The 22,314-nt window shown below is 57.4% G+C and overlaps 1 protein-coding gene across 4 annotated transcripts; it reads right to left on the reverse strand.

Moving 5' to 3' along the window:
- Window positions 1-1,295: 1,295 nt before the first annotated feature.
- On the reverse strand, window positions 1,296-21,059 carry MCM5 (minichromosome maintenance complex component 5). Of its 4 annotated transcripts, none has more exons than XM_060112803.1 (17): window positions 20,982-21,059; window positions 20,547-20,721; window positions 18,999-19,125; window positions 18,784-18,912; window positions 15,742-15,944; window positions 13,686-13,841; window positions 11,434-11,600; window positions 10,822-10,993; window positions 9,709-9,820; window positions 8,943-9,086; window positions 8,529-8,594; window positions 8,106-8,282; window positions 7,343-7,455; window positions 5,707-5,835; window positions 4,551-4,693; window positions 2,476-2,603; window positions 1,296-1,611 (listed from the first exon to the last, which is right to left on the reverse strand). In XM_060112803.1, the coding sequence occupies exons 2-17, from the start codon at window positions 20,711-20,713 to the stop codon at window positions 1,510-1,512; spliced, it is 2,235 nt and encodes a 744-aa protein (XP_059968786.1). In that variant the 5' UTR covers window positions 20,714-20,721; window positions 20,982-21,059; the 3' UTR covers window positions 1,296-1,509. The 4 variants fall into 4 exon arrangements, with proteins under 4 accessions (XP_059968786.1, XP_059968787.1, XP_059968784.1 ...); XM_060112804.1 differs by having other exon boundaries at window positions 15,742-15,914; window positions 20,963-21,047; XM_060112801.1 differs by having other exon boundaries at window positions 20,963-21,047.
- Window positions 21,060-22,314: the final 1,255 nt, after the last annotated feature.

A 22,314-nucleotide genomic window follows, 5' to 3' on the forward strand; every position in this document is an offset into this window, starting at 1 on the left:
ACACTAACTCAAAAACCTATCAGCACTCCCATTTTCATTGCAGCATTATCTGCAATAGCCAAGGTACGGAAACAACCTAAGTGTCCATCAGTAGATGGAAAGATAAAGGAAATGTGGTGCATATATACAACAGAATATTATTCAGCCTTAAAAAAAAAAAAAAGGAAATCCTGCCATCTGTGCCATGGATGGACCTTGCGGGCATTGTATTAGGCACACTAAGCAAGACGCAGGAAGAGCAGTACTGCATGATCTCACTTATAATATGGTATCTAAAAAACAACAAAACCAAGCTCAGAGATAGAGAACAGATTGATGGTTGCCAGAATCAGGAAGAGGAGGGAGCCGGAAGGGACAACCCACAAGTGAAGGGGGTTAAAAGGGACAAACTTCCAGGTATAAAACGTGCCATGGAGATGTAATGTACAGCACGGTGACTATAGTTAATAATATATACTGGGTATTTGAAAGTTGCCAAGAGAATAGATCTTAAAAGTTCTTATGACAACAACAAAAAAGTGTGTAATTATGTATGGTGGCGGACGCTAACCAGACCAAAAAAAGAAATGGCAAAATAAATTATGGCATATCAAAAAAAACAAACAAACTTGGGAGTTCCCTATTGGCCTAGTGGTTAGGATTCCAGGCTTTCGCTGCTGTGGCCCGGGTTCAATTCCTGGTCAGGGAACTGTGATGCCGCAAGCCGCGTGGCTAGCCAAAAAACAAAAAACCAAACTCAGGCCCAGAGAAGTCAGGAGCCTCACCCAAGGCCACACAGCTTGCAGGTGGCCCGCCAGGGGAGATCCAGCCTACTGAATTCCAGCACCCTTCCCTTACCTATTTTGCTCTAAGGCTCAGTGAGAATCCACCTCCCTGAATGCAAATGCCATCAGTCTCCCCACACTGCCTGGTCCTTCCTGGACATTCACTACCAGTAGCTCTGTTCTCCTAAACTCAACCCTGTGTCACCCCCATTTACAGATTAGGAAACTGAGGCGTGGCAAGATTCAGTGAATCCAGCCAGTCTGATGCAAACCCACGGCTGTTACCCACACATTAGCTGCTGGGGAACAGCTACGGACTTTCCCAAGCACCTCCACACACTGGATCTTGTTGAATGCTCACCAGTGCTGGCGAAAAGCGGGCTGGACCCTCCCCACCGAGCAGCTGCAGAACCTGAGCACAGAGGTGAATGTCCTGCCCAGGAGCCCAAGGGGCAGATGCAGGTCAGAAACCCAGGTCTGTCAGATTCCAGAGCCTGTCCTTGCCCCGCGTGAGGGCAGGATGGGGGTGACAGGCCACCCAGTGCAGAAGCCCACAGATACCCAAACACACCACAGCTTTATTATTTCAATAAACTCCAAAAGCACATTTCCTGGATCTGCACGCTGAGGCAGAAACCAGAGGCAGCGAGGCAAGGCAGCTGGGGTCCCTCTGTCCAGAGCGCGTGGGAGGCTCAAGGAGGTGGAGGTGGGGTGACAGCGGCATTCCTGCGGCGGGAGGCGCAGCTCACTTGAGGCGGTAGAGGACCTTACGCTGCATGCGATGCTGGATCTCGCCCCGCCGCAGCATGAGCTGCAGGACCTTGTGGATGGCGTGCTCCGGGTATTTCTGCAGGACACGGGGTCGGATGAGGGGTGTGCCTCCCACAGAACCCCAGACACCCCTCCCTCCGGAAGCCCAGGTGTCCCGTGCTCACGGGGGACTCTCCAGCCTTCACATCCTACCGCTCTGCATCCTAAGACAGGCTCACACTTCCTGAGCGACTACCACGTGCCAGGCCCTGTTCTAAGTCTTCACATACTTGAACTCGTTGTATCCCATAACATCCTCACGCAGCTGGTACTGTGATCATCACCTTTTTACAGAAGAGGAAACTGAGGCACGGAGAAGCTAAGTCACTCACTCCAAGTCACACAGCAATTAAGTAGTAGAGCTGAGACCTCAGCTGAGCCCATGTGACTCTAGAACCCAAGGTCCTGACACCCCTAAAGCCCTGTAAGCCTCTGTCTGCTCATCTCTCAAACAGGCGTGGTACCACCTACTGCATAAAACTGCTCTGAGGATGAAGAGATGACGTACATGAAGGGAGCTGAGCCCAGAACCTGGGATTTTCCCTGCGATTTCAAAGACGGTGACAAGTTGCACACAGCTTCTAGAAGGCCCATCCCTTCTCTATGGGGTCAAGAGCACTGTCCCTGGCGAGCTGGGTGGCTCACCCTCCTGGCAATGAGGCGAAGGGAGAGATGCAGGGCTGGGGAAGCCTGGGACACTCCAGCAGGACCTCAGCCACCTCTCCTCTCCCCACAACGTGACACAGAAAGTCACAAGGGGAGGCACACTGGGAACGGGCCCGGCCCGGCCCCTTCCCCATCCTGGGCCTGTCTGCTGAGCAACAGGACGCAGTGTTAGGTGGCTGGGAACCAGGCCACAGGGAGCCCGCAGGACTCCCACTGGGCCCCCGGGGAGGCCCACCTGCTTGGTGAAGTCCTGGACGATGCTGTGCTCCGACACCTGGGATCCAATGGCGAAGCGGCGCTTGAGCTGCTTCTCGATGCGGCTCAGCAGCTCCTGGTCCTCCTGGCTGGTGAAGCCCTCCACCCCTGTGGGTGTGAGGAGGGAGACGGGCAGGTGGGGACCTCAGTCTGCCCACAGCGGCTAAGAGCGAGCCAGGCCCGGAAGAGAAAATGAGAGGGAGAGGAAGAGCGTGCCCGGGGACAACCAGGGCCTGACCGAGGAGATGACCGACAGAGACCCAGAGTCAGGGACGGGGCAGACGTGTGGGGAAGGATGCTGCAGGCAGAGGGAACGGCAGGTGCAAAGGCCCAGAGGTGGGAAATATGCCCATCTCGATCAAAACCCGGTCAGGAGGCCAGGGACATGGCCAGAGTGGGGGCAGGTCCTGTGGGCCCTGGAGGCCACGGCACAAATTTTTCTTTGATTCTGGTGAGCAGAACAGCCACTAGAGGGCTCTGAGGAGGGCCATGAGCTGACGACAGCACCTGGCTCCCAGGCAGCTGGACAGGCAGCAGCAGGAAGACTTCCTGGAGGGATCTATCTCAGATGGAGAGCTGGAAGGGACCCAGCAGTGACCCAGAAGGGCGCGCAGGCTGCCCCAGAGACCACATCTGTGAGGCGCCCCAAGCAGCCCAGGCAAGCAGGCTCGTAATTTCCAACTATTGCCCCAGGATGGATCTCCCCTGCTGACCCAGGCCTGCAAAGGCCTTGGTGTTTCAGCTACAGAGGGTGGGACCGTGGTGGGGGAGCCACTGAGAGGGACGTCAAGGCTCCAAGTTGAAATGAGTCTGCAAGGCAAACTCTTACCCAGCCTGCAAAGCCCAGCTCCAGTTTCACCGCCAGGAAGGCCCTCCAGGGCAGAGACTGAGTCATCTTCACCAAGGGGACGGCGGGGTGATCAGACCCCCCCCACCTCCCAGGCTCCAGCCACACTGGCCCTTGAACACGCAGAGCCTGCTGTCCTTGGGGTCTTGCCGCTCAGCCCTCGCTCTATGCGCGGTGCCCAACCCCACACTCCGGGGAGCCATGTGTCCTCACTCACACCAGTCCCTGCTTCCTGCCACCTCCTCAGAGCCCATCCCAGACCACCCGAGGGGCAGGGGATCCCTCCCCAACATTCCTGACCTGCTGGACTTCTCCCCTCCGTGCTCTTTACCCCCTGAGCTTGATTTGTTTGCCTCTTTGCTGTGTCTCCCCTGTGGAGAAGGGGGGCCTCACAAGGCACGGACTTAGAGATCTGCTCACTCCTAGACTCCCAGCACCTAGAACAGCCCGGCAAATTCTAAGCACTAAGTACCTGCTGCGGAAGGAATGAATTCGTCCCAGCGGAGCCTGGCACATAATCAGTGCTCCAGAGATGCTCAGAGGCTGAGCCCGAAGCAGGCAGCAGGACTTAACGGCAGCCTGAACCCCGCTGGCCTCGGGGTCGAGACGTGTATTCTAGCTGGGTGAACCGTGACCTTGGGCACTGTGAATAGGCCTCTTTGGGTGTCAGTTTTCCCATCTCTAAGAGGTGAAGGGCTAAGTGCCCAGCCTGGCTTCTGGGGGTTTTGAGGGCAGCTGTAAGTGAAACGGAAGAAGAGCTCTGGAAGCACTCAAATGGTTACGGCCCAAAAACAGGGGTGCATGCAGACTTCCCTGGAGGTCCAGTGGTTAAGTCTCCATGTTTCCACTGCAGGGGGTGCAGGTTCGATCCCTGGTCAGGGAAATTCCATATGCTGCGTGGTGCAGCCAAAAAAAAAAAAAAAAAAAAAAAAACGGGTGCCAACTACCATTCTTAACGGATGATAAAATTGTGAATTATAATAATGAACTGGGTCAAGAGAATTGTGCTCCAGAGTCTGGAGAGAGGCTGTTCTTCTCATCTTGGGGGAAATTGGCTGGTGGGGGCTGGGGACAGGAGAGGGGCTTATTCCCAGGAGGAAGCGCGGAGAAGCAAATGCAGAAAAGCAACAAGCACAGCAGGTGTCCAGCATGAGCCCTGCCCACGGAGCCCACAAGCCACCGGAGCCTGGGTCCCTGCGGCTGCTCACCTGACAGGGTGCCGGACAAGGCGGCGTCCAGCGTGGACACCTGGAAAAGCCTCAGAGCCTCCTCCACATCCGCCTCCGTGGCGAAGGGCTGCAGCTTCATCTTGCTGAGGGCCTCAGCAATGCGCACGACGGCCTCCAGCTGCCTGTGTGGGGGCGACGGGACGCCAGGGCGGACTCAGCCCATCTTCTCTCCCCATCCCACCCTGACCTCCAGGAGGTGCCTGCCCCAGGCAGTAGGACTACAGGGGAGACTGCTGGCTGTCCCTGTGATCCACCTCCCTCAGTAACAGAACCCCGACTTCTACTCTAGCATGTGGCGCCACCTAAAAGACATTTCCCAGACTCTCTTGCGTCTAGGTGTGTCTGTGTGACTAAGATGTGACCAGTGAGCTGTAAGTCCAAATATTTTACGGGAACTTCAGGAAGTGTCCTTAAAAGATGGACCATTCTTTTTCTTCCTCTCCAGCCACCTGGAATGTGGAGGTGATGGCTGGAGTTCCAGCAGCCACCTTGGACGATGAGGATAAGGGTGAACCTGAAGGAGCCCAGGTTGCTGATGGCTGAGGAGCCATCACATAGGTAGGGCTACCTACCCTCAAATGTTTTTACAGAAGAGGGAAATAAACTCCCAATTTACTTAAGCTACTTCACGTGGGTTTTCTATTACATACAGCCAAATCCACTTCTAACTAATCAGTGCTGGAAGCAAGATTCAAACGAGGTAGGTTCAAGCTCTTAGTCACTCTACTGTATAAACTCACAAGAGTGACAAGAGCTAACAGCTGAGAAAACTGAGATGCAGAAAAGGAAAGCAATTTCCCTGCAGTCACACAGTGGGCTGGAGGCTAGGACCAGGTCTCCTGACTCCCAGCCTGGACCCTCCTTCACCCTCAGGGCTTCCCGGCGATGGGGGAAGCTAGACCGAATTCAGAAGAAAGGGTTCCAGATTTTCTCAACAGCAAACAAACCAAGAGATACAGACAATCAGGGAGGCCACTGTTTTCACTCCCAAAGGAGTGCTCCCTGCCCAGCAGCCCTGACCATGGCCTGCACCACGTAGTCAGCAACAGCCCTGGCCCCAGACTTGCTGGGCACATAGTTCCTTGTAAACCGAGGCCATCTGCCCAGCCCGGTCCTGGCCCGCCCGCCTGCTCACCGCACGGTGATGGGGATGCTCGAGCGGCGGTCACTGTCCCTTTCGTGCTGACGGGCCCCGCTCCGCATGATGATGTACCGGTTCTTCAGCTTCTCTGCAGCCTCTGCCGACAGCCGAGGGCCACACTTCCTGCAGGATGGGGAGTGGCTGCCATGAGGCCAGGAAGAAATCTTGGGGTACTCACCCCATCCCCGGCCCTCTGCTGGCTTGCAGACATATGCTTTCTGGGCCCACCAGACAGTGGCCTCTCAGCGGTCCTCCCCCCAACACATTCAGGGGCAAGATGCACAGTGACACCCACAAGAGGCTCACAGAGACCGCTGTCCAGGGCAGGGAGCATGCCAGACTGGGGGTGGGGGAGGGTAGCAGCAGGGGTGTCTGCTCAGAATCTAGCCCCACCCTATCCCCGCCACCCTGCGGCCCCGCCCCAGCCAACTGAACTCTCACTGATTTAAGGGAAGCCTTAGATCACCTAATCCAACTCTCATGCTGAGGATGAGGTGAGCAAGGCCAGAGGGAGGGAGGAAACTCCCCATAAGCCACGTGGGACCTGGCATCAAGGGAGGACTAGAATCTGGGGCTCTCAGACTCACACCCAAGGGCCCAAGCCTCTGAGGACAGGGCCACGAAGAGCTCAGGCATGACAAAGACCCAGGTACCAATGGGCACCGCACCACCCATCACCGAGGAGGAAGCGGTGAGTAGGGACCCACCTGAACGCAGCACTTCACCTCCCATTAGAGAGGCACTCAAAGATCCCTCCACCCTTGGGTTTTAGTTCCAATAAGAGACAGCCGAGGTGTGTCCCCAGAATCTTGGTACAGGGATTAAAAGCACAGCCTTTGGAGCCAGGTGCCTGGGTTCAAGTCTTGGCTCCACTACCTCCTGTCTGTAACCCTGGACAAGTTACTTAACCTTTCTTTGCCTTGGCTTCCCCATCTGTAAAATGGAATAATAATACACCAACCTCATAGGTCTGGGGAGAGGGATGGTGTTCACTTATACATAAAACTCTCAGGATAACATCTGGCACAGACTAATTACTATGTGTATGACTGTTGTCACTGGCCATCTGTGAGAACAACAATATTTAAGGTTGCAGCTGCCATTTACTGAGTGTTTACCTGGTGCAGGGCTGTGCCACTCACTCATTATTTTGTGTGATCCTTACAACAACCCTAGGACACAACCACCCAGGGAAAGCGAGACTCAACTGACTTGCCCAAGGTCACACAGTGAGGGCAGGAGTTACCCAGGGCCCATGTCCACAAGCCTCTCTGCACACCGGAGTCAAGGGGGTCTTCGAGACCATCTAAATTCTTTTTATTTTTTTGGCCTCGCCGTGCAGCAGGCAGGATCTTAGTTCCCCGACCAGGGATTGAACCCATGCCCCCTGCATTGGGAGCGTGGAGTCTTAACCACTAGACGGCCAGAGAAGTCCAGAGACCATCTAAATTCTCCACCTTCGCTTCGGAGATGGAGAAACTGAGGCCAAGAACCACTGAGCGACTGTGGGGTCAGGAAGGAGCGGAGCTAAAATCCTCAGGGCCTGATCTCAGGCATCCTGAATGGGGCTCTCTCCCACTCCAGGGGAGCCGGCAGCCCCACCCCCGTGGGGCCTGCATCCAGGACTCACGCGCGGCAGTAGGCGATGAACTTCTTTAGCTTGGTCAGGTCGATCTCGCCCTCCACGGCCTGGGTCTGTGTCAGCGCGCTCACGTGCAGAGTGATGACGTGTTTGGCCAGCATCTGGGAGGCAGAGGGGACACGGGGTCAGCCCGCAAGGCTTCCCAAGCCAGGTCCCAACACAGAGGTGGAGCGGGCAGGGAGGGAAGAGCTGCCAGGGCTAGAAGTGGTGGAGGGGAGGAGGCCCTCGCTTTTCCTGGGGGTTGTCAGCTGGTAAGACAACAGCCCAGAGCTGCCAGGCCCTTCTCTGCCACCACGAGGGGTGCAGCTGCCTGAGAACAAGCCTCCCCACTAAGGGAGGTCAGGCCGAGCGGCAGAGACAACAGCGCCCAGATGACCCAGAGACCTGACCCAGCCGAGCCTCGCACCTCCAGGCTTATCCATGACGTAAGCGCTGGAGTTCCTTTCAGAAGCTGACTGACCGGAACTGGGGTTCTAGTACTTGCATCCAAAGGTCAATCCCCTCATTCACACAGAAGGGACTAACACCCAGGAAATGACTGACCCCACATCTCATGGCACATCGAGCTCAGGAGAGGTAGGACCCGGGACGCCCAGGGCAGCGCTCTTAGAATCCACAACCCCGCCTCCTTGGTGGCCCACTCACGGGCCGACCTGGTGGCCAGGGCTTCTGGTCGAGCCCCTTGTCTGCCCACCCCCGCCCCCCGACCCCTAGAACCGCAGGCCTGGCTGCGGTCCGGCCCCCCACGCACCATATCCTTCTCCTCGTTGTGCTCGTCCTTGACGATGAAGATCATGTCGAAACGGGACAGGATGGTGGGCATGAAGTCGATGTTGTCCTCCCCCTTCGTCTCGTCCCAGCGGCCAAACACCGAGTTGGCAGCAGCCAGGACGGAGCAGCGGGAGTTGAGGGTGGTGGTGATGCCGGCCTGACAGGGAAGCGTGGAGGGCAGCAGAGGACAGGGAGATGGGAACGCGGGGTCACGGCCCTCTCAGGTGTGCACATCCGTGCCCACATGCACGCACGCAAGCACGCACACACACAGGATTCCAGGACCACTGCTGCGGCCAACAGAGGTCGGGCCGCTCAGGGCAGCCTGAAGACGGGGCCAGAACCCGGCCCCTCCCAGCACCCCGGGACAGCTCTGCCGGGCTGGACCAGGGAGGATGCTCACCTTGGCGATGGAGATGGTCTGCTGCTCCATGGCCTCGTGGATGGCCACGCGGTCGTCTTCTCGCATCTGTGTAGAAGACAGAAACGTCCACCAGACCCAGGTGAGGGGCCAGGGCACGGTAGCAGCAGGAAACCCTACAGGAGCTACCATTCCCAAGTCCCGACCCTGTGCCAGGCCGATAGCAGGAACCGGGTCACCTCTAGTCACGGAGACAGTGTGTGGGCTTGGCTCTCCTCTCCCCATTCTCAGGTGCGGAAACTGAGGCTTGGAGAGGTGCAGTTACTTCCCGATAGTAACGGGAAGTCTCCACATCACAGGTGGTTTCTGCCGTCCAAGAACAGAAGGCCACACCCCCAGCCCGCGGCCAGCAGGTGCCACCACCACGGAGCCACCACCTCACCCTGCCAGGCTCACCTTGTCAAACTCATCGATACAGACGACCCCACCATCGGCCAGGACCATGGCCCCGCCCTCCATGATGAAGTTCCGGGACGAGGGGTCCCTCATCACCGAGGCTGTCAGGCCGGCCGCGCTGCTGCCTTTCCCAGACGTGTACACCTGGGGGAGGGAGGCGGGAGGGTCAGGGCCCATCATGGCTCCATGCTGACCCAGTAGGTCAAGGGGGCCCAGGAGCTAGGGCTCAACCAAGGTCACACGTCACAGCTGGCTGCAGAGCACAGACAATCTCAGTGTTCCTCCTCTGATGGGGGGACCACCCCAGCCCCAGTTCTCCCACAGGGGAGCGTTCACATCCATCACTCACCTGAACCCCACGACTGCCCCATGAAGCAGCCCCCAGGGGCCCGGCTCATGGAGGAGCAAACTGAGGCCGACAGGAGAGCAGCGACACTGTTCCAGGGGGCCTCAGGGCTGGTTCGACTCCTGACTCCCAGGAAAGGCGTCCCCACCCTGAGTCCCATGTCATCTATTGCTATCGATGTTAAGACTTAGCAGATGGATAAACTGAGACTCAGAGAGATTGGGTGACTTGCTCAAGGCCCACAGGCAATTACCAGCCAGGCTGAGACCAAACAAACCCCATCCAGTCCAGCACTCCGCCCGCTGCCCCAAACCTACACACGCCGTCGGTCCCCTTCCTCCTCTATCCTCTGCGGCCCCGCCCGCAGCCTTCCTCTCTGTGGCGCAGCTAAGGCGGACAGAGGTCACCCTGGGCACTCACCCCGATGGGAGAGCACTTCTCCACGAACTTCAGCAGCTGGGACTTGGCCGTCCCCGGGTCCCCCAGCATCAGCAGGTTGATGTCTCCTCGGCGAGTGAGGCCATCGGGGAGCCTGGGGGAAGACGGGCAGGCGGGCCAGGTGAGCAAGGCGAGAAACCCAGGACTGGTTGGTCACAGCGGTCTGGCTGTCGGGCCCCCGAACTGTCATGAGCCTCAGAGCAGGCGGGGAGGCGGGGGCTCTGGCCTGAGAGCCATGTTCATAGCCAGCTGTGTCCCCTAGCCTCACCCGTGGTGACTTGCTTCCAAGGGAGGGGAGGTTCAGAGGAAATGGCACTTAGAGCTGGGCTTGGGCACACACAGTCGGCATCTGATAAACACCCCCCAACCCAGCTGGAAAGAAGGAAAGAGAGGGAGCCACCAGCGGGCTGCACACAGTACTGTGGAGCGGACACCGCGAGGGCAGGCTCCTGGCCCCAGCGCGCGCGCCTGTGAGCAAGTCCCTTTAGCTCTCTATGCCTCAACTTCCTCATCTATGAAATGGGCTCGATTGTAGCTTTCTCACAGGGCTAATCTGGGGACTGACTGCATTGGAAACACATAAAAGCACTCAGAAGAATGTCTGGCACGTGGTAAGAACTCGGTAACTGGTAGCTGCTAAATATATTATTACTTCCTCTACCTCTACTATTTTATTTTAAAAGGACGCGACGTCCCGAGTATGAGGCTTTCACCCGTCTTATTCATGTGGAGACTTGTGTTCAGAGAGGTGGTGTGTCTTGCCCAAGGTCGCAAGGTAAATAAGCAGCCCTGAGAGATGTCACCCTGGTCTCAGACTCCAAGCCCGAGCTCTCCCCGGCACTGGCCATGCCCTTCACACCACCAAGGCCCCAGCCTAGCCAGGGCCGGGCAACTGCTCCGGAGGAAGGGTGTGGGCCAGCCCCCAGCCGGCTGGCAGCGAACCTGGGAAGCGGGGAGGGTGCCTGAGAGGGGCAGGCGGGGCTGAGGGTCCTGGGCAAATGAAAAGGGCATTCAAGTCCTGACCACCTGGCAGCTGCCCTCCTGCGGGCAAGTCACTCGTTCCCCTCCCCGGACCTGGGGGGCCTGGACACCCACCTCTTTCGGGAACCCCCGAAGAGCAGGCAGGCGATGGCCTTCTTCATGTCTGTGCCCCCGAAGATGGAGGGGGCAATGCTCTTGGAGATGACCTCGTAGACGCTGGGGAGGGCGGCCAGGCGCCGGAACTCCTCCTCCTCCTGCGGGGTCACAGCCCCAGCAAAGCTGCGGCCTGGGTGGGCAGAGCAGGGGGCTGCGTGAGTGCCCTGAGGGAGAACGTGCTGCCTGAGGCCCACCGCCCTGGGCCGGCCCAGGGCCTCCCAGAGGGCAGGGCCCTCAGAGCCAGGCAGCACAAGCGTCAGTCTGAGCAAAGACAGAACCCCAGGTCTCCGCACCAGGCGTGGGCCTGTGTGTTCCAGGGTCCAGTGAGCAAGCAGATGAGTGTGGAGGGCGGGGGGATGACCTGAGGAGTGCCAGGTGACAGGGGCCCTCAGGGACATCTTCCATCTTGCCGATGGGGGTGACATGGCCTCTCTGGTGAGAACAGCACCGCTCACCCGGCTGCCGTGCGGGACAGAGCGCAGGGGCAAAGGTGGAGACGGGGAGACCAGGACGAGGCCCACTGACAGCCCAGGGGAGGGACGACGGGGGTTCGGCCCAAAGCACACTCACTGGAGCCATCTGTGTCCACCTGGATGCCCAGGACCCGGATGTAGGAGCTCCGGATGCCCACGCCCACCCTGTCGCGGCCCTTGCTGGCCGTCAGGCCAAACTTCTTGATGGAGTAGATGCCCATGATGGTGACCCTGTTCCCAGGGACGACCTTGTCACACAGGTACCTGAGAGGAGGATGGGGAGGAAGAAGGTGAGAGGCTGGTGGGGGTAGCAAGCCCCCGGCTCCCCCAACCCCGTCATGCTCGCCATCCGTCCACCTCACCATCTCTACATGGGGCCCCACGGGCTGGCTCCAGCCCCCGCACCGCCCAGGGCCCTCTCCCTCTCACCACAACCCAGCCCATGCTTGGACGGCCCAGATGCTGAGAGGAGGAAAAGCCTTGGTCATGGGGGCGGCCTGACCCCTCCACGGGCCTCAGGAGCTCGTCCGTTATGCTGGTTGGAGTTGGGGGGCGCCCACCCCAGCCCCTCAGGTGCCCCGCCTCCATCTCATCTGCTGTCAGACGCATTGCAGGGCCCCCCCCTCGGCCATCTCGGGGGAAGCACTCCTCACACCCTCCCAGCCTCCCTGCAAGGGCCGCGCCCCACTTCTGCCTCTTTCACGGCTCCACGAGCTCAGTCAAGTCATTCTGCCTCTGGATTTTAATTTCCTCTTTAAAAAAAAAAAGATGTTGAGGGACTTTCCTGGTGGTCCGGTGGTTAAGAATCCGCCTTCCAACGCAGGGGACACGGGTTCGATCCCTGGTCGGGGAACTAAGATCCTACATGCCACAGGGCAACTAAGCCTGTGCGCCACAACCAGACAGAGCCTGAGCGCCGCAACAAAAGATACTGCATGTCGCAACAAAGATCCCGCGTTGCCGCAACTAAGACCCAGCACAGCTAAATAAATAAATATTCAAAAAAAAAAAATATATATATATATATGTAGAGAAAGAGAGAGAAACACGGAAGTCTCTGAGCCCCTCCAGCCTGTGCAGCACAGAAACGACACTGGGGCATGTATCCGTATTCTGCTGCTTAGAAGCTGTGTGACCTCTCTGAGCCTGGGAGAGGATGATAAAGTGATCTGACCTGCTGGGTTACTGTGGGATCAAGTGAGGTACAAGACCCAAAAGTGCTTTATCCACCAGAGAATCACATCTCTTAAAGGACCCACACTGTCATTGTTAACTTTCGGTGACTCCCCTCTTCCCAGACCCCACTTCCTCAGCTTTGAATAATCTAATCATAGACCATTTGAATAATCTAATAAATACCGAATATTTAATCTGTATTAAGGAATTGTGCTAGAGACACAGTGTAGAGGACAAATGTATGGACATCAAGTGGGGGAAAAGGGGGGTGGGATGAACTGGGAGATTGGGATTGACATATACACACTAATGTATAAAATAGATAACTAATGAGAACCTGCTGTATAGCACAGAGAACTCCACTTCTCTATACAGTAGAAACTAACACAACGTTGTAAAACAACTATATCTCAACTAAAAAAAAAAAAAGAAAGAAAAAGGAACCGTGTTACACACCCAACATGCATTTTCCAATTTAAATCTCCCAGCAGCCTGATGGGATTAAGGCCTGTCACTGTCCCCATTCTCCTGGTAAGGAGACTGAGGCTCAGAGAGCCCATGTAACTTGCTCAAGAGCCTGACCTCTACACCTTCCACAGCCACTAAGGAAGCTAATGACCTACGGACCCCCTCCTCCGAAAAACGTGCAGCACAGACCATCTGCACGCGACGTCGGGGTGCAGGAGCCCAGGTGAAGAAGCCCAGTCCACACCTCCACACCTTCCTCCCAGGTCACCAGGAGGGGACCGGGCTGGCCCAGCACCCCGGCACCCTCTCCCCCTTTCCAATCACCCAGCAACATCCAAGGAAGAATCTTAAACAGAAAGCCTGGGGTTGGCGTCAGGCTGGAAAGAGGCTCCCCCGGCTACTGGCTGTCCAGCTCTGGGCCTCCCAGTTCTAAGAGGGCTGAGAAGACTCTGCAGGAAGAACGCAGGCTGGCAGTCCAGCCCCTCCACTCACTGAGCCGGTCACACATCCTCACATTTCCTCGTCTGCAAAGAGGGGTGGACCCGCCCCTGCAGATTATGGGGCGACGAAATGAGAGGAAGCATGGGGGCGGCACCAGGCACGGAGCAAGTGTTCTGTAACCAGCCACCCTCCCCCACACCCCACTGTGCTCAGCCGGCCACTCGCGGCACCTGACTCAGGGGCACGGCCAGGGAGCCCACTCACCTGTCGCAGTAGAGCTGCATGTGTCTGGGCATCTCGCCATGGGGCACCGCATCCGGCAGCTCCTGCAGCTTCAGGGTCTGGAAGTCCACACACTTGCACTTGTCCGGCATGATGAAGTACGGATCCAGTGGGCACTTGGGGCGCCCGGCCTGATCCCTGTCGGTGGGGAGGAGAAGGGTCACCAGAGCTGCCCCCAGAGCCCCAAGGCCAGGAGTCAGCGACAGGACTGGCCAGCAACAAGCTAGGGGTCTCCAGGACCTGGGAGAAGGCCCTAAAGGAGGGCAGCTCAGCGGGGGATACCCACAGGGCTAGGAGTGGGGAGAGGTGCTCTGAGCCTGGCTCCCCCATTAACCTGCTGCGAGGCAGACAAGTCACACTCCCAGCCCTCCCGAGGGGGGTCTCAGTGTCCCCACCGGTGAACAGGGGCCAAATCGCCAGTGACCTTTCCAGCCCCCCACTCAGATCCCAGGATCTGCCAGTGAGGGTCTGGGTGCCTCGAGACACTGCTCAGGGTTCCAGGCGTCCATGCACCTCGACATAATGAAATCACTATCCCACCATTACAGCTGTGTTACTGCAGAGCACTGATTTTGTGCCGGGCACTATTCGATGTACCGGGGACACAGCCGTGAACAAAAAGTCCTTGCTCTTCTGGAGCTCAGTTCTGATCATGGGAGGCCAAGAACACCAACCGGCAGATAACCACACACCAGGACAACAGAGGTACCATCAAGGAGGCAGGTCTACAAGAGGGACACGTGCCCCAAACCTAAGGGGGAGGGGCGGGGAGGCAACCCTGTGAGGTGATATCGGAGGAGAAAGCTGAAGGAAGCAGCGAGGTCACAGATTTTGGAGGTCAGAGGAAAGAAAGTTCCAGGCGGAGGAACAGCAAATCCAAAGGCCCAGTGACAAGAGCGTGCTCAGCATGTTCCAGGAACGGCAGGGAGGCTGGGCCGAGAGAGGAGGGAGGACAGGAGGCCACAGGGAGCCAGGAACACACCGAGGAGGGCCATGCAGGCTGAGATGGCACTTGACTTTGGGAGAGACGAAAACGGCTGAATCACCTGCAGTGCAAAGGGTCACCTGGCTGCCAGGGGGTGGAGAGACTAGGGGACGAGGGTGGGTGGGCGCAGGGGGCACCAGGGCACCAGGCCGGGTGAGGGATGACAAAGAGCGTGGAGCAGGGAGACGTGCCGCAGCGGGTGAGAAAAGACCTGACTCTCCACGTACAGACTTAAGGGCAGAGCGGAAGGGCTTCCTGATTGTTTGGATACGACACAGGAAAAAACACGAGACCAAGGATTTGGACCCGAACACCTGAAAAGATGGCCTTCCCGTTTGGGGTAGGGGTCATGCTGCAGGAGGGCAGACCTTGGGATGGGATGGAACCTGCCACACAGGGTGTGGGGCTTGTGCAAATGTGCGATGCCCACTAGACACCCACGCGAGGGTGTCTGGCGGGCAGCTGCACGTGAGGCTGGGGTTCAGTGGAAACACACATTTGCGTGTCCTCTGCACACAGACAGTATTCAAAGCCCGAGACGGGCAAGGGGGTTAAGTATAGAGAAAAGAAGGGTGGCGGAGGCCTGAGGTCAGGAAGCTGAGGGGAACCAGCAGCCAGAGAGATCTCAGAGGCCCTTGAGATCAGAGGTCAGCAATGGTTTTCTGTAAGGAGCCAGAGACAAATACTTTCAGCTTTGTGGGCCATGAGGCCACACACTCTGCCTCCGAAGCACAAATGCAGCCACAGGCAATGTGTCAACGAAGGAGCCTGGCGCGTTCCTGGGCCTTCCCTGCAGACCTGCCCCAGCAAGCCAAGGTTTCTTGTAGAAGACTCCTGGTGGATTCCCAAGCCTGGCTCCCGGCACAGGCTGTCTGGGCGCCCTGGAGGGACAGAACTCACCACTGCAGCGGGACACCACCGCCCCAGGGCATCAGGTCTGCCCCAGGCCCTCCCTGCTGCAGGTGGTGCAGGCCGGGTCCTCCTCCTTCATCTCCACTCCGATGTCACCCTGTCACCCCCACCGTGCCACAGGGCCACGCAGAGCCCACTCACGTGTTGCACTTCCTGGGCAGGGCGTAGCCCTCCAGGCCGGGGCGCATGGCGACGTTGGTGAGGGTGCTGCGGCAGCTGCGGCACTGGACGGAGATGCGGGTGGCCTTAGCACGGACCCCCGAGGCGGCGACGACGATGCCGGGGGTCTTCACCAGGTGCGACACCGTGTCCGACTGCAACAGGGCCACGGGGAGGGGGGCTGGCTAAAGGGAGCCGGGCACCTGAGATCACGTAGGAGGATCTTTCTCTAATGCGTACTGCAGTATTCAGGTCTACAGGACCATGTCTGTAACCTACTTTAAAATACTCTAGCAGGGGGGCTCCCCTGGCGGCGCAGTGGTTAGGAATCCGCCTGCCAACGCAGGGGACGCGGGTTCCAGCCCTGGTCCGGGAAGATCCCACATGCCGCGGAGCAACTAAGCCCTGTGGCGCCACAACGACTGAAGCCCACGCGCCTAACGCCCGCGTGCCGCAACGACTGAGACCCACGTGCCACAACTACTGAGCCCACGTGCCACAACTACTGAGACCCACGTGCCACAACTACTGAAGCCCACGCGCCTAGAGCCCGTGCTCTGCAACGAGAAGCCACCGCGATGAGAAGCCCGCACACCGCAACGAAGAGTAGCCTCCGCTCACCAGAACTAGAGAAAGCCCGTGCACAGCAACGAAGACCCAACACAGCCGAAAATAAATACATAAATAAATTTATATAAAAAATAAATAAAATACGGTAGCAGAAAAAAGAAGCAAATAAGGCAAAATGTTAATGGCCATTAAATCCCTTTCATCATCATCTCTTCTTCCCTCTCCCAGGAGCTTTTCTGGGACAGACAGGCAGGCTACAGGTTCGTGCTGAGGCCCCTCAAAGCCCAGAAGGTGGGGAGTGGAGTAGAAGGTGAAAGGTTCGGGAAGGAGGCTGCCCCCCCAAGAAGTGAGACCAGAGGCACGTGTTGCTGCCACAGCCCAGGGGACCCCAGACCTGCTGAAACCGCCCCCCCCCCCGAGAGCTTGTCTTCTGGAAAACTATCTACAAGCTGCAGAAAGCCTAGCCCTCCAGGATCCCAGGGATGGAAAAGCCTGAGGCTGCCTCAGCCCCTAAGCCACCCCGACAAGCGATCCTTCTAGAGAGGACCCCTCCTCTACCACAGGACACCCGTCACCCGAGGCAGGCCGGTCACTGGGTTTTCCAGTGGGTCTGAGAATAGGAAGCTTGTCCCATGTGGCGTTGAGCTTTGCTTCTCTGAGGAAACAGCTGCCCTGCAAAACAAGTCCAATGCCGCCTCCGCATACAGGCAAATGCGTGATGCTCGGGTGAGTTCCACACACAGTCCCAGGTCCCCTCCCCGGTGCTGGGCACAGGGACGAAGCCAACACGCTCCACAGCCTCGAGAGCCCACAGCCCAGCCCTGCTTCTGGAACAGAACTGCCATTGTGCTAATCAAGGAGGATTTGGTAGGGACCCCAGCCAAGCTGCAGGACACGGGGTTCCAGCAAAGACCAGGGCGTGGCCTTCTGGTGAGTAACAGAGGAGGTGACACTACCTGGGCCCACGGTTCAAAGGCACAGCCACAAGCATCCTTTCATTTGCTTCTCACAACAGCCTCGTGACAGAAGAACCAACGTCAGGCCCTCACTTCCTCCACAGGAAGCTCTCCTGTCCCACCCCTGCCTGTTGTATAAATTCTCCTTTCACACGGCAGCCCAAGGGAACCTTTAAAGATAGAATCGGCCCATCCTCCTACCTAACCTTCAATTCAAGCTGCTTTCCACAGCAGCCAAGGCCCTGGCCATCTGGTCTCTCTACCCGCTCCCTCCCTTCCTCTCCCCCAACCCTTACTCCCTGAGGTCCAGCCACACTGGCTTCTTTCTGTCCCTTGAAACCTGCCGCTGTCCCCGCCCCAGTGCCTTTAACCTGCTTCTCCAGGAGCCTGGAACGCTCCTCCCCCAGGCTGTCACAGGGCTGCGTATCCCTCAGGTTTTCGCGCCAACATCACTTCCTCAGAGGGGCCTTCTCCGACCACCTCCCGGACCCCCGGCCACTGTCACATTGCCTGTTTCCTTTGCTTCATGACTCGTATCACAGGACCTGAAATCAGCTCACTGCTCCTTGTCTGATTCTCCCACTGTAAGCTCCATGGAACCAGGTCCTGTCTGTCTACAGTGAGGGTCCCCCAGCACCCGGCGAGGGGCAGTCACTCGATAAGTGCTCGTTGAATAAAACCAATGAAGACTAGATGGCAGACTGGCTCTGCCAAACTCTCCCTCGGCCTCATCACTCTCCAGCCATGCTGGCTGTCTTTCCCTCGGCCTGGCACACACCCTGCCCCCCTTGCCTCGCAGGCTTTGCACCAGCTGTGCCCTCCCTGCCCCCCCCGAACATTCTCTCCCAGCTGTTTGCGTGCTACCTGTTCTCACCCTCAGATCTCCACTCAGACGTGCCCTCCTCAAAGCAGCCTGCTTTTTTTTTTTCTTTTCTTTTTTGCGGTACACGGGCCTCTCACTGTTGTGGCCTCTCCCGTTGCAGAGCACAGGCTCCGGACTCGCAGGCTCAGTGGCCATGGCTCACAGGCCCAGCCGCTCCGCGGCATATGGGATCTTCCCGGACCGGGGCACGAATCCGTGTCCCCTGCATCGGCAGGCAGACTCTCAACCACTGCGCCAGGGAAGCCCCAAAGCAGTCTTCTTGATGTTTTCCAGAGGGTCCCCCGTGTTTTCTCATCACCCTCCTGGTTTCTCCCATTGCTCTTACAGTCACCTACAGTGATCATGGGTGACGTTCACCAGCTTATCCAGTCTCCCTGGGGACAGCAGCTTGTCCTGAGCTCACCACTGTTTCTCCAGGACCGAACTCACGCCTTGCCCACAGGAGGAACTCAGCAAACATTTGCCCAACGAGCTAAGTTTTCAGGGGCGCAAACAGGCTCAGAAAGGTCGAGTGAGTTGCTCAGGGTCACACAGCTGACACCCAGGTCTCTCTCCAAAGCCCCTCCTCACATGCAGCCGCCACCGCCACCCTTCAACTGGCCTGAGTGGACCCACCTTCAGGCTACGGATGCTGGACGGGCTGGCATCCGACTTGAGCATGACTTGGATGTCCTGGAGCACCTCGTCGCCAGCAGGCCGGGGCCGGGTCACCTCATCGGCCACCTCCTTGGCAGCTTCCTCCAGCTGGAGAGGAGGAGGGGGGCAGGCTGTGAGTGACCAGAGCAGGGCCAGCCCTGGGGGTTCAGCGGGTGCGGGGAGGTTCCACTCACCAGCTGCAAATGCTCAGCTGGCTGCTTGTACAAGTAGTCGGCCAGGTCCTCATCGAAGCTGGCAAGGTCCTCCATCTCCACCTCTATCCAGTACTCCCCCAGGTTATAATGCCGCTTGAGTTCATCCCTGGGGTGGGGGTGGGGAAGGGCGCGGAGAAAAGGAGACAACGCTGGCTGAGGTGCGCCCGCACCCCGAGTCTCCCACACCACTGCCCGGCCACCCCGCTTCCCAAACACATCTAGTTCCAGGTGGTTCTGTTATTTAACCCTGCAGAGGCCCCCCCCACTGCTGAAAAGCATCCTCCAAAGAAAGCTCCGCGGAAGGGGTCCAAGCAGTAATCCAAGGACAGTTCAGCGCTCACAGACAGGGTCCTGTGCACAGGTGTCTGGAAGACTCTCACTGCAAACCAGTCCTTTCAGTGGACTCCTTGGAGCCTTTAACCCTCTCTTAGATACTAACAAGGCACATGGCTAGAACCTGGAGACTGAAAGCAGCAGAGACCATGCCTGTCTTGTCAACCACCAGAATCTTTTTACAGAGCATCCTATGGGACTATTATCCCAAAAACACATTCGGGGGCCACTGACCTCCTCGGCCTCATCCCTGTCCACCTCATGTCCGGAGCCGCATGCAACAGCCAGCCTGGCCCCGAGAGACCCTTGCTGTAACACGCCACCCCATACCCTGCTCCTGCGTGCAACCGCTCCTATCTGAAATGCCTTCCAGGCTTGACCCTCTCCTCTCAGCTCAAGGTCACCTCGGCTCCCCTGGAAGCCTCCCTAACTCCCCTGGAAGCCTCCCTAACTCCCCGCGTATATTCTTCCTTTGAGGTAATTATCACTTTGTAATTTATTTGTAGCTCCCTATGCTTCATTCCCACTGACTTAGAAGCTCCTTCAGAGCAAGTAGTATGAATCTTTTCATCTTTGCATCTCAGAGTCCAGCACATAGATGGTCAATGTCGGCTGATACATGAATAAATGGAGGCAGGAGTGGCTGTGCCGTTTTACTGATGAAGAAACTGAGGCCCAGAGAGACCGTCACTTGGAAGTCACTCAGCTAATAATCAATCAGGCCCAAGCCTGGACCTGCAAACTCACGTTCTCTGCATTTTAACGGCCTGTGAGTATCTGGTGCGATGGCACCAATGTACAATGACTAGCAACGGGGGCCTTGCCCAGCTCATTCAGTGCTGCAGCCCAGCACCTGGAACAGTGCCTGGCATGCAGCAGGTGCTCAGTCAATAGGAGTTGACTGAGTGGAATGAAGAATGAATGAATGAGTGAAGTAAAACATTAACTACCATCTTCACCTTTTGCACCCACTAAGAACTTGGTTTACAAGATATCTCAGACATTACACGGAAGGACAGTAAGAAATAGATGAATAGGAACAAATCCTGGACGAAGAACCCACGTGACTCACTCAATCGTTAACTTCAGATGTGAAACGTACAAAACCATACGCCACGGGGCTGCGGGGCCCCAGTAAGTGGACGAAGCACCGCTGGGACCGCACCTTCCCTCCTGCACCGCTCCGGCCCGCACCTGTACTTGAAGGTGAAGCCCGTGCGGTCCGTGCCCACTCGGTACTGCCGCAGGAACTCCTTGAAGCGCCTCTGCAGCTGCGACTTGCGGGCCTGCCCCTCATCGGCCGCGTTGTCGCCCCCGAAGCTGTCGCTGTAGAAAATGCCGGGGTCGTCGAAGCCCGACATGACTGCACCTGGCGCGGGGACAAGGAGCTGGAGCAGATTCGGGGAGGGGGGCCGCGCGGCGTCCCCTCCGACACCTGGGTCCTCGGCTCCGAAGGCGGGGCGGGCGGGAGCCCGGTTCCGTCTCCCGGACCCTTACCCCAGTTCTCCCAAGAGAAACCCCTACCAGACCTACTGCGCCCCAAATGCAGATACCTGTCGACCCCTGGGCCCGGCTCCGCAGTGCCCACTCCCCAGCCCTGCTGGCCTCACCTCTCCCTTCCCGCGCTACCTGGAACCAAAGAGACAGCGCCCACGGTCCGCCGCCGCCTTTCGCGGGAAAAACAAGACGCAGCGTTTGGACGCCGCGGCCGCTGCGCCCTCATTGGTTCGCCGGGACTCCGCGGCCAGCGATTGGGCCGTGCTGCGCCCGCGAGTCCCGCCCCCCACGAGCGGGCCGCCGAAGAGGATTGGCGGCAGGGCGCATGACGTCAGTCCTCCTGGCCTCCTTCCGGGCTCCATTTTGCGTGCTGGACAATTTGGCGCGAAACTGACCCGGAGGTAGCGGCGGGGCGGGGCGCAAAGATGGCGGAGGGGTGGGTCGAGGGCAGGCGCGGTCGTGCGAGGGCTGTTCTGTGTACTCTTCTTAAGCCTTTTTCAAAGTTTCAGGAGGAAACGACCCCTTTCAGAGCTATAGGTCCCTGAGAAGTACCCCTTGCCGGGTGTGAGCCTGCTTCCCCCTAGCGGCTGGAGGGGGCGCTGCCTGCCTGCGCTCCCAGTTCTCACCCGAAACACGCTTCCAAAAGTCGGGGATTAATCATCAAGAAGCCACCTCTGGTCTCGTTAACGCCTCTAGGATGAAACTCAAACTTGGGACTCGAGGGATGTTTTCTTAGACCCAATTGGTGATTTTTTTTTTTAGTTGTATAAGAGTTTTCATTATTTGGCAATGCTTAAAATTTGTGAAAATTCATGACCAGATTCCCAGCCTAACTTTAAAAACGGGAAGATCTGGCAAAACTTGACGGATTCTCAAGCAGCAATAAGGACTGCATAATCTGCCCTCCCTTCTTTCCCATTCTCACTGGCTACATGAACTATTTTTTCTAATGTTTATTATTTATTTGGTTGCGCTGGGTCTTAGTTGCGGCAGGCCGGCTCCTTAGCTGCAGCACATGGGCTCCTTAGTTGTGGCATGCAAACTCAGTTGCTGCATACATGTGGGATCTAGTTCACTGACCAGGGATTGAATCCGGGCCCCCTGCATTGGGAGCGCAGAGTCTTAACAACTGTGCCACCAGGAAGTCCCGCAACATGAACTATTGGAAAGAACTTTTTATTCCACAGGCTACATTGGCACATACTTACGGGGAGTGTTTAAAATATGAGTCTGTTTATAGGGTTTCAAAGTTAGATCAAACGAATCTGAACCTTCAGGGAGGTCCCTCTGCATGGAGACCTAGCTTTAACTCATTCTATTTAACAGTTCTTTTATTTTCCACCGTGTGAATAGAATACAAATTATTCAGCCATTTTCCTGTTAGTAGAATTTAAGATGATTCTCTCTCCTCTCCCTCTCTTCCTTCGTCACTACAAACGGTATCAATGCCCTTGTCACAAAAAAA

This window comes from Mesoplodon densirostris, chromosome 11 (assembly GCF_025265405.1).
Source record: "Mesoplodon densirostris isolate mMesDen1 chromosome 11, mMesDen1 primary haplotype, whole genome shotgun sequence".
In the NCBI taxonomy this organism is placed as follows: domain Eukaryota; kingdom Metazoa; phylum Chordata; class Mammalia; order Artiodactyla; family Ziphiidae; genus Mesoplodon; species Mesoplodon densirostris.

What these genes read in the sequence shown, in the direction of transcription:
- MCM5 (XM_060112803.1), bottom strand. Translation starts at nt 20,713, where the DNA reads ATGTCGGGCTTCGACGACCCCGGCATTTTCTACAGCGACAGCTTCGGG. An exon ending in AGAAGTGCTCTCCCATCGGG is followed by an intron (nt 9,087 to 9,708) that starts GTGAGTGCCCAG and finishes TCCCTCCCCCAG; the next exon opens with GTGTACACGTCTGGGAAAGG. An exon ending in ACAACGAGGAGAAGGATATG is followed by an intron (nt 7,456 to 8,105) that starts GTGCGTGGGGGG and finishes TCTGCCTCCCAG; the next exon opens with ATGCTGGCCAAACACGTCAT.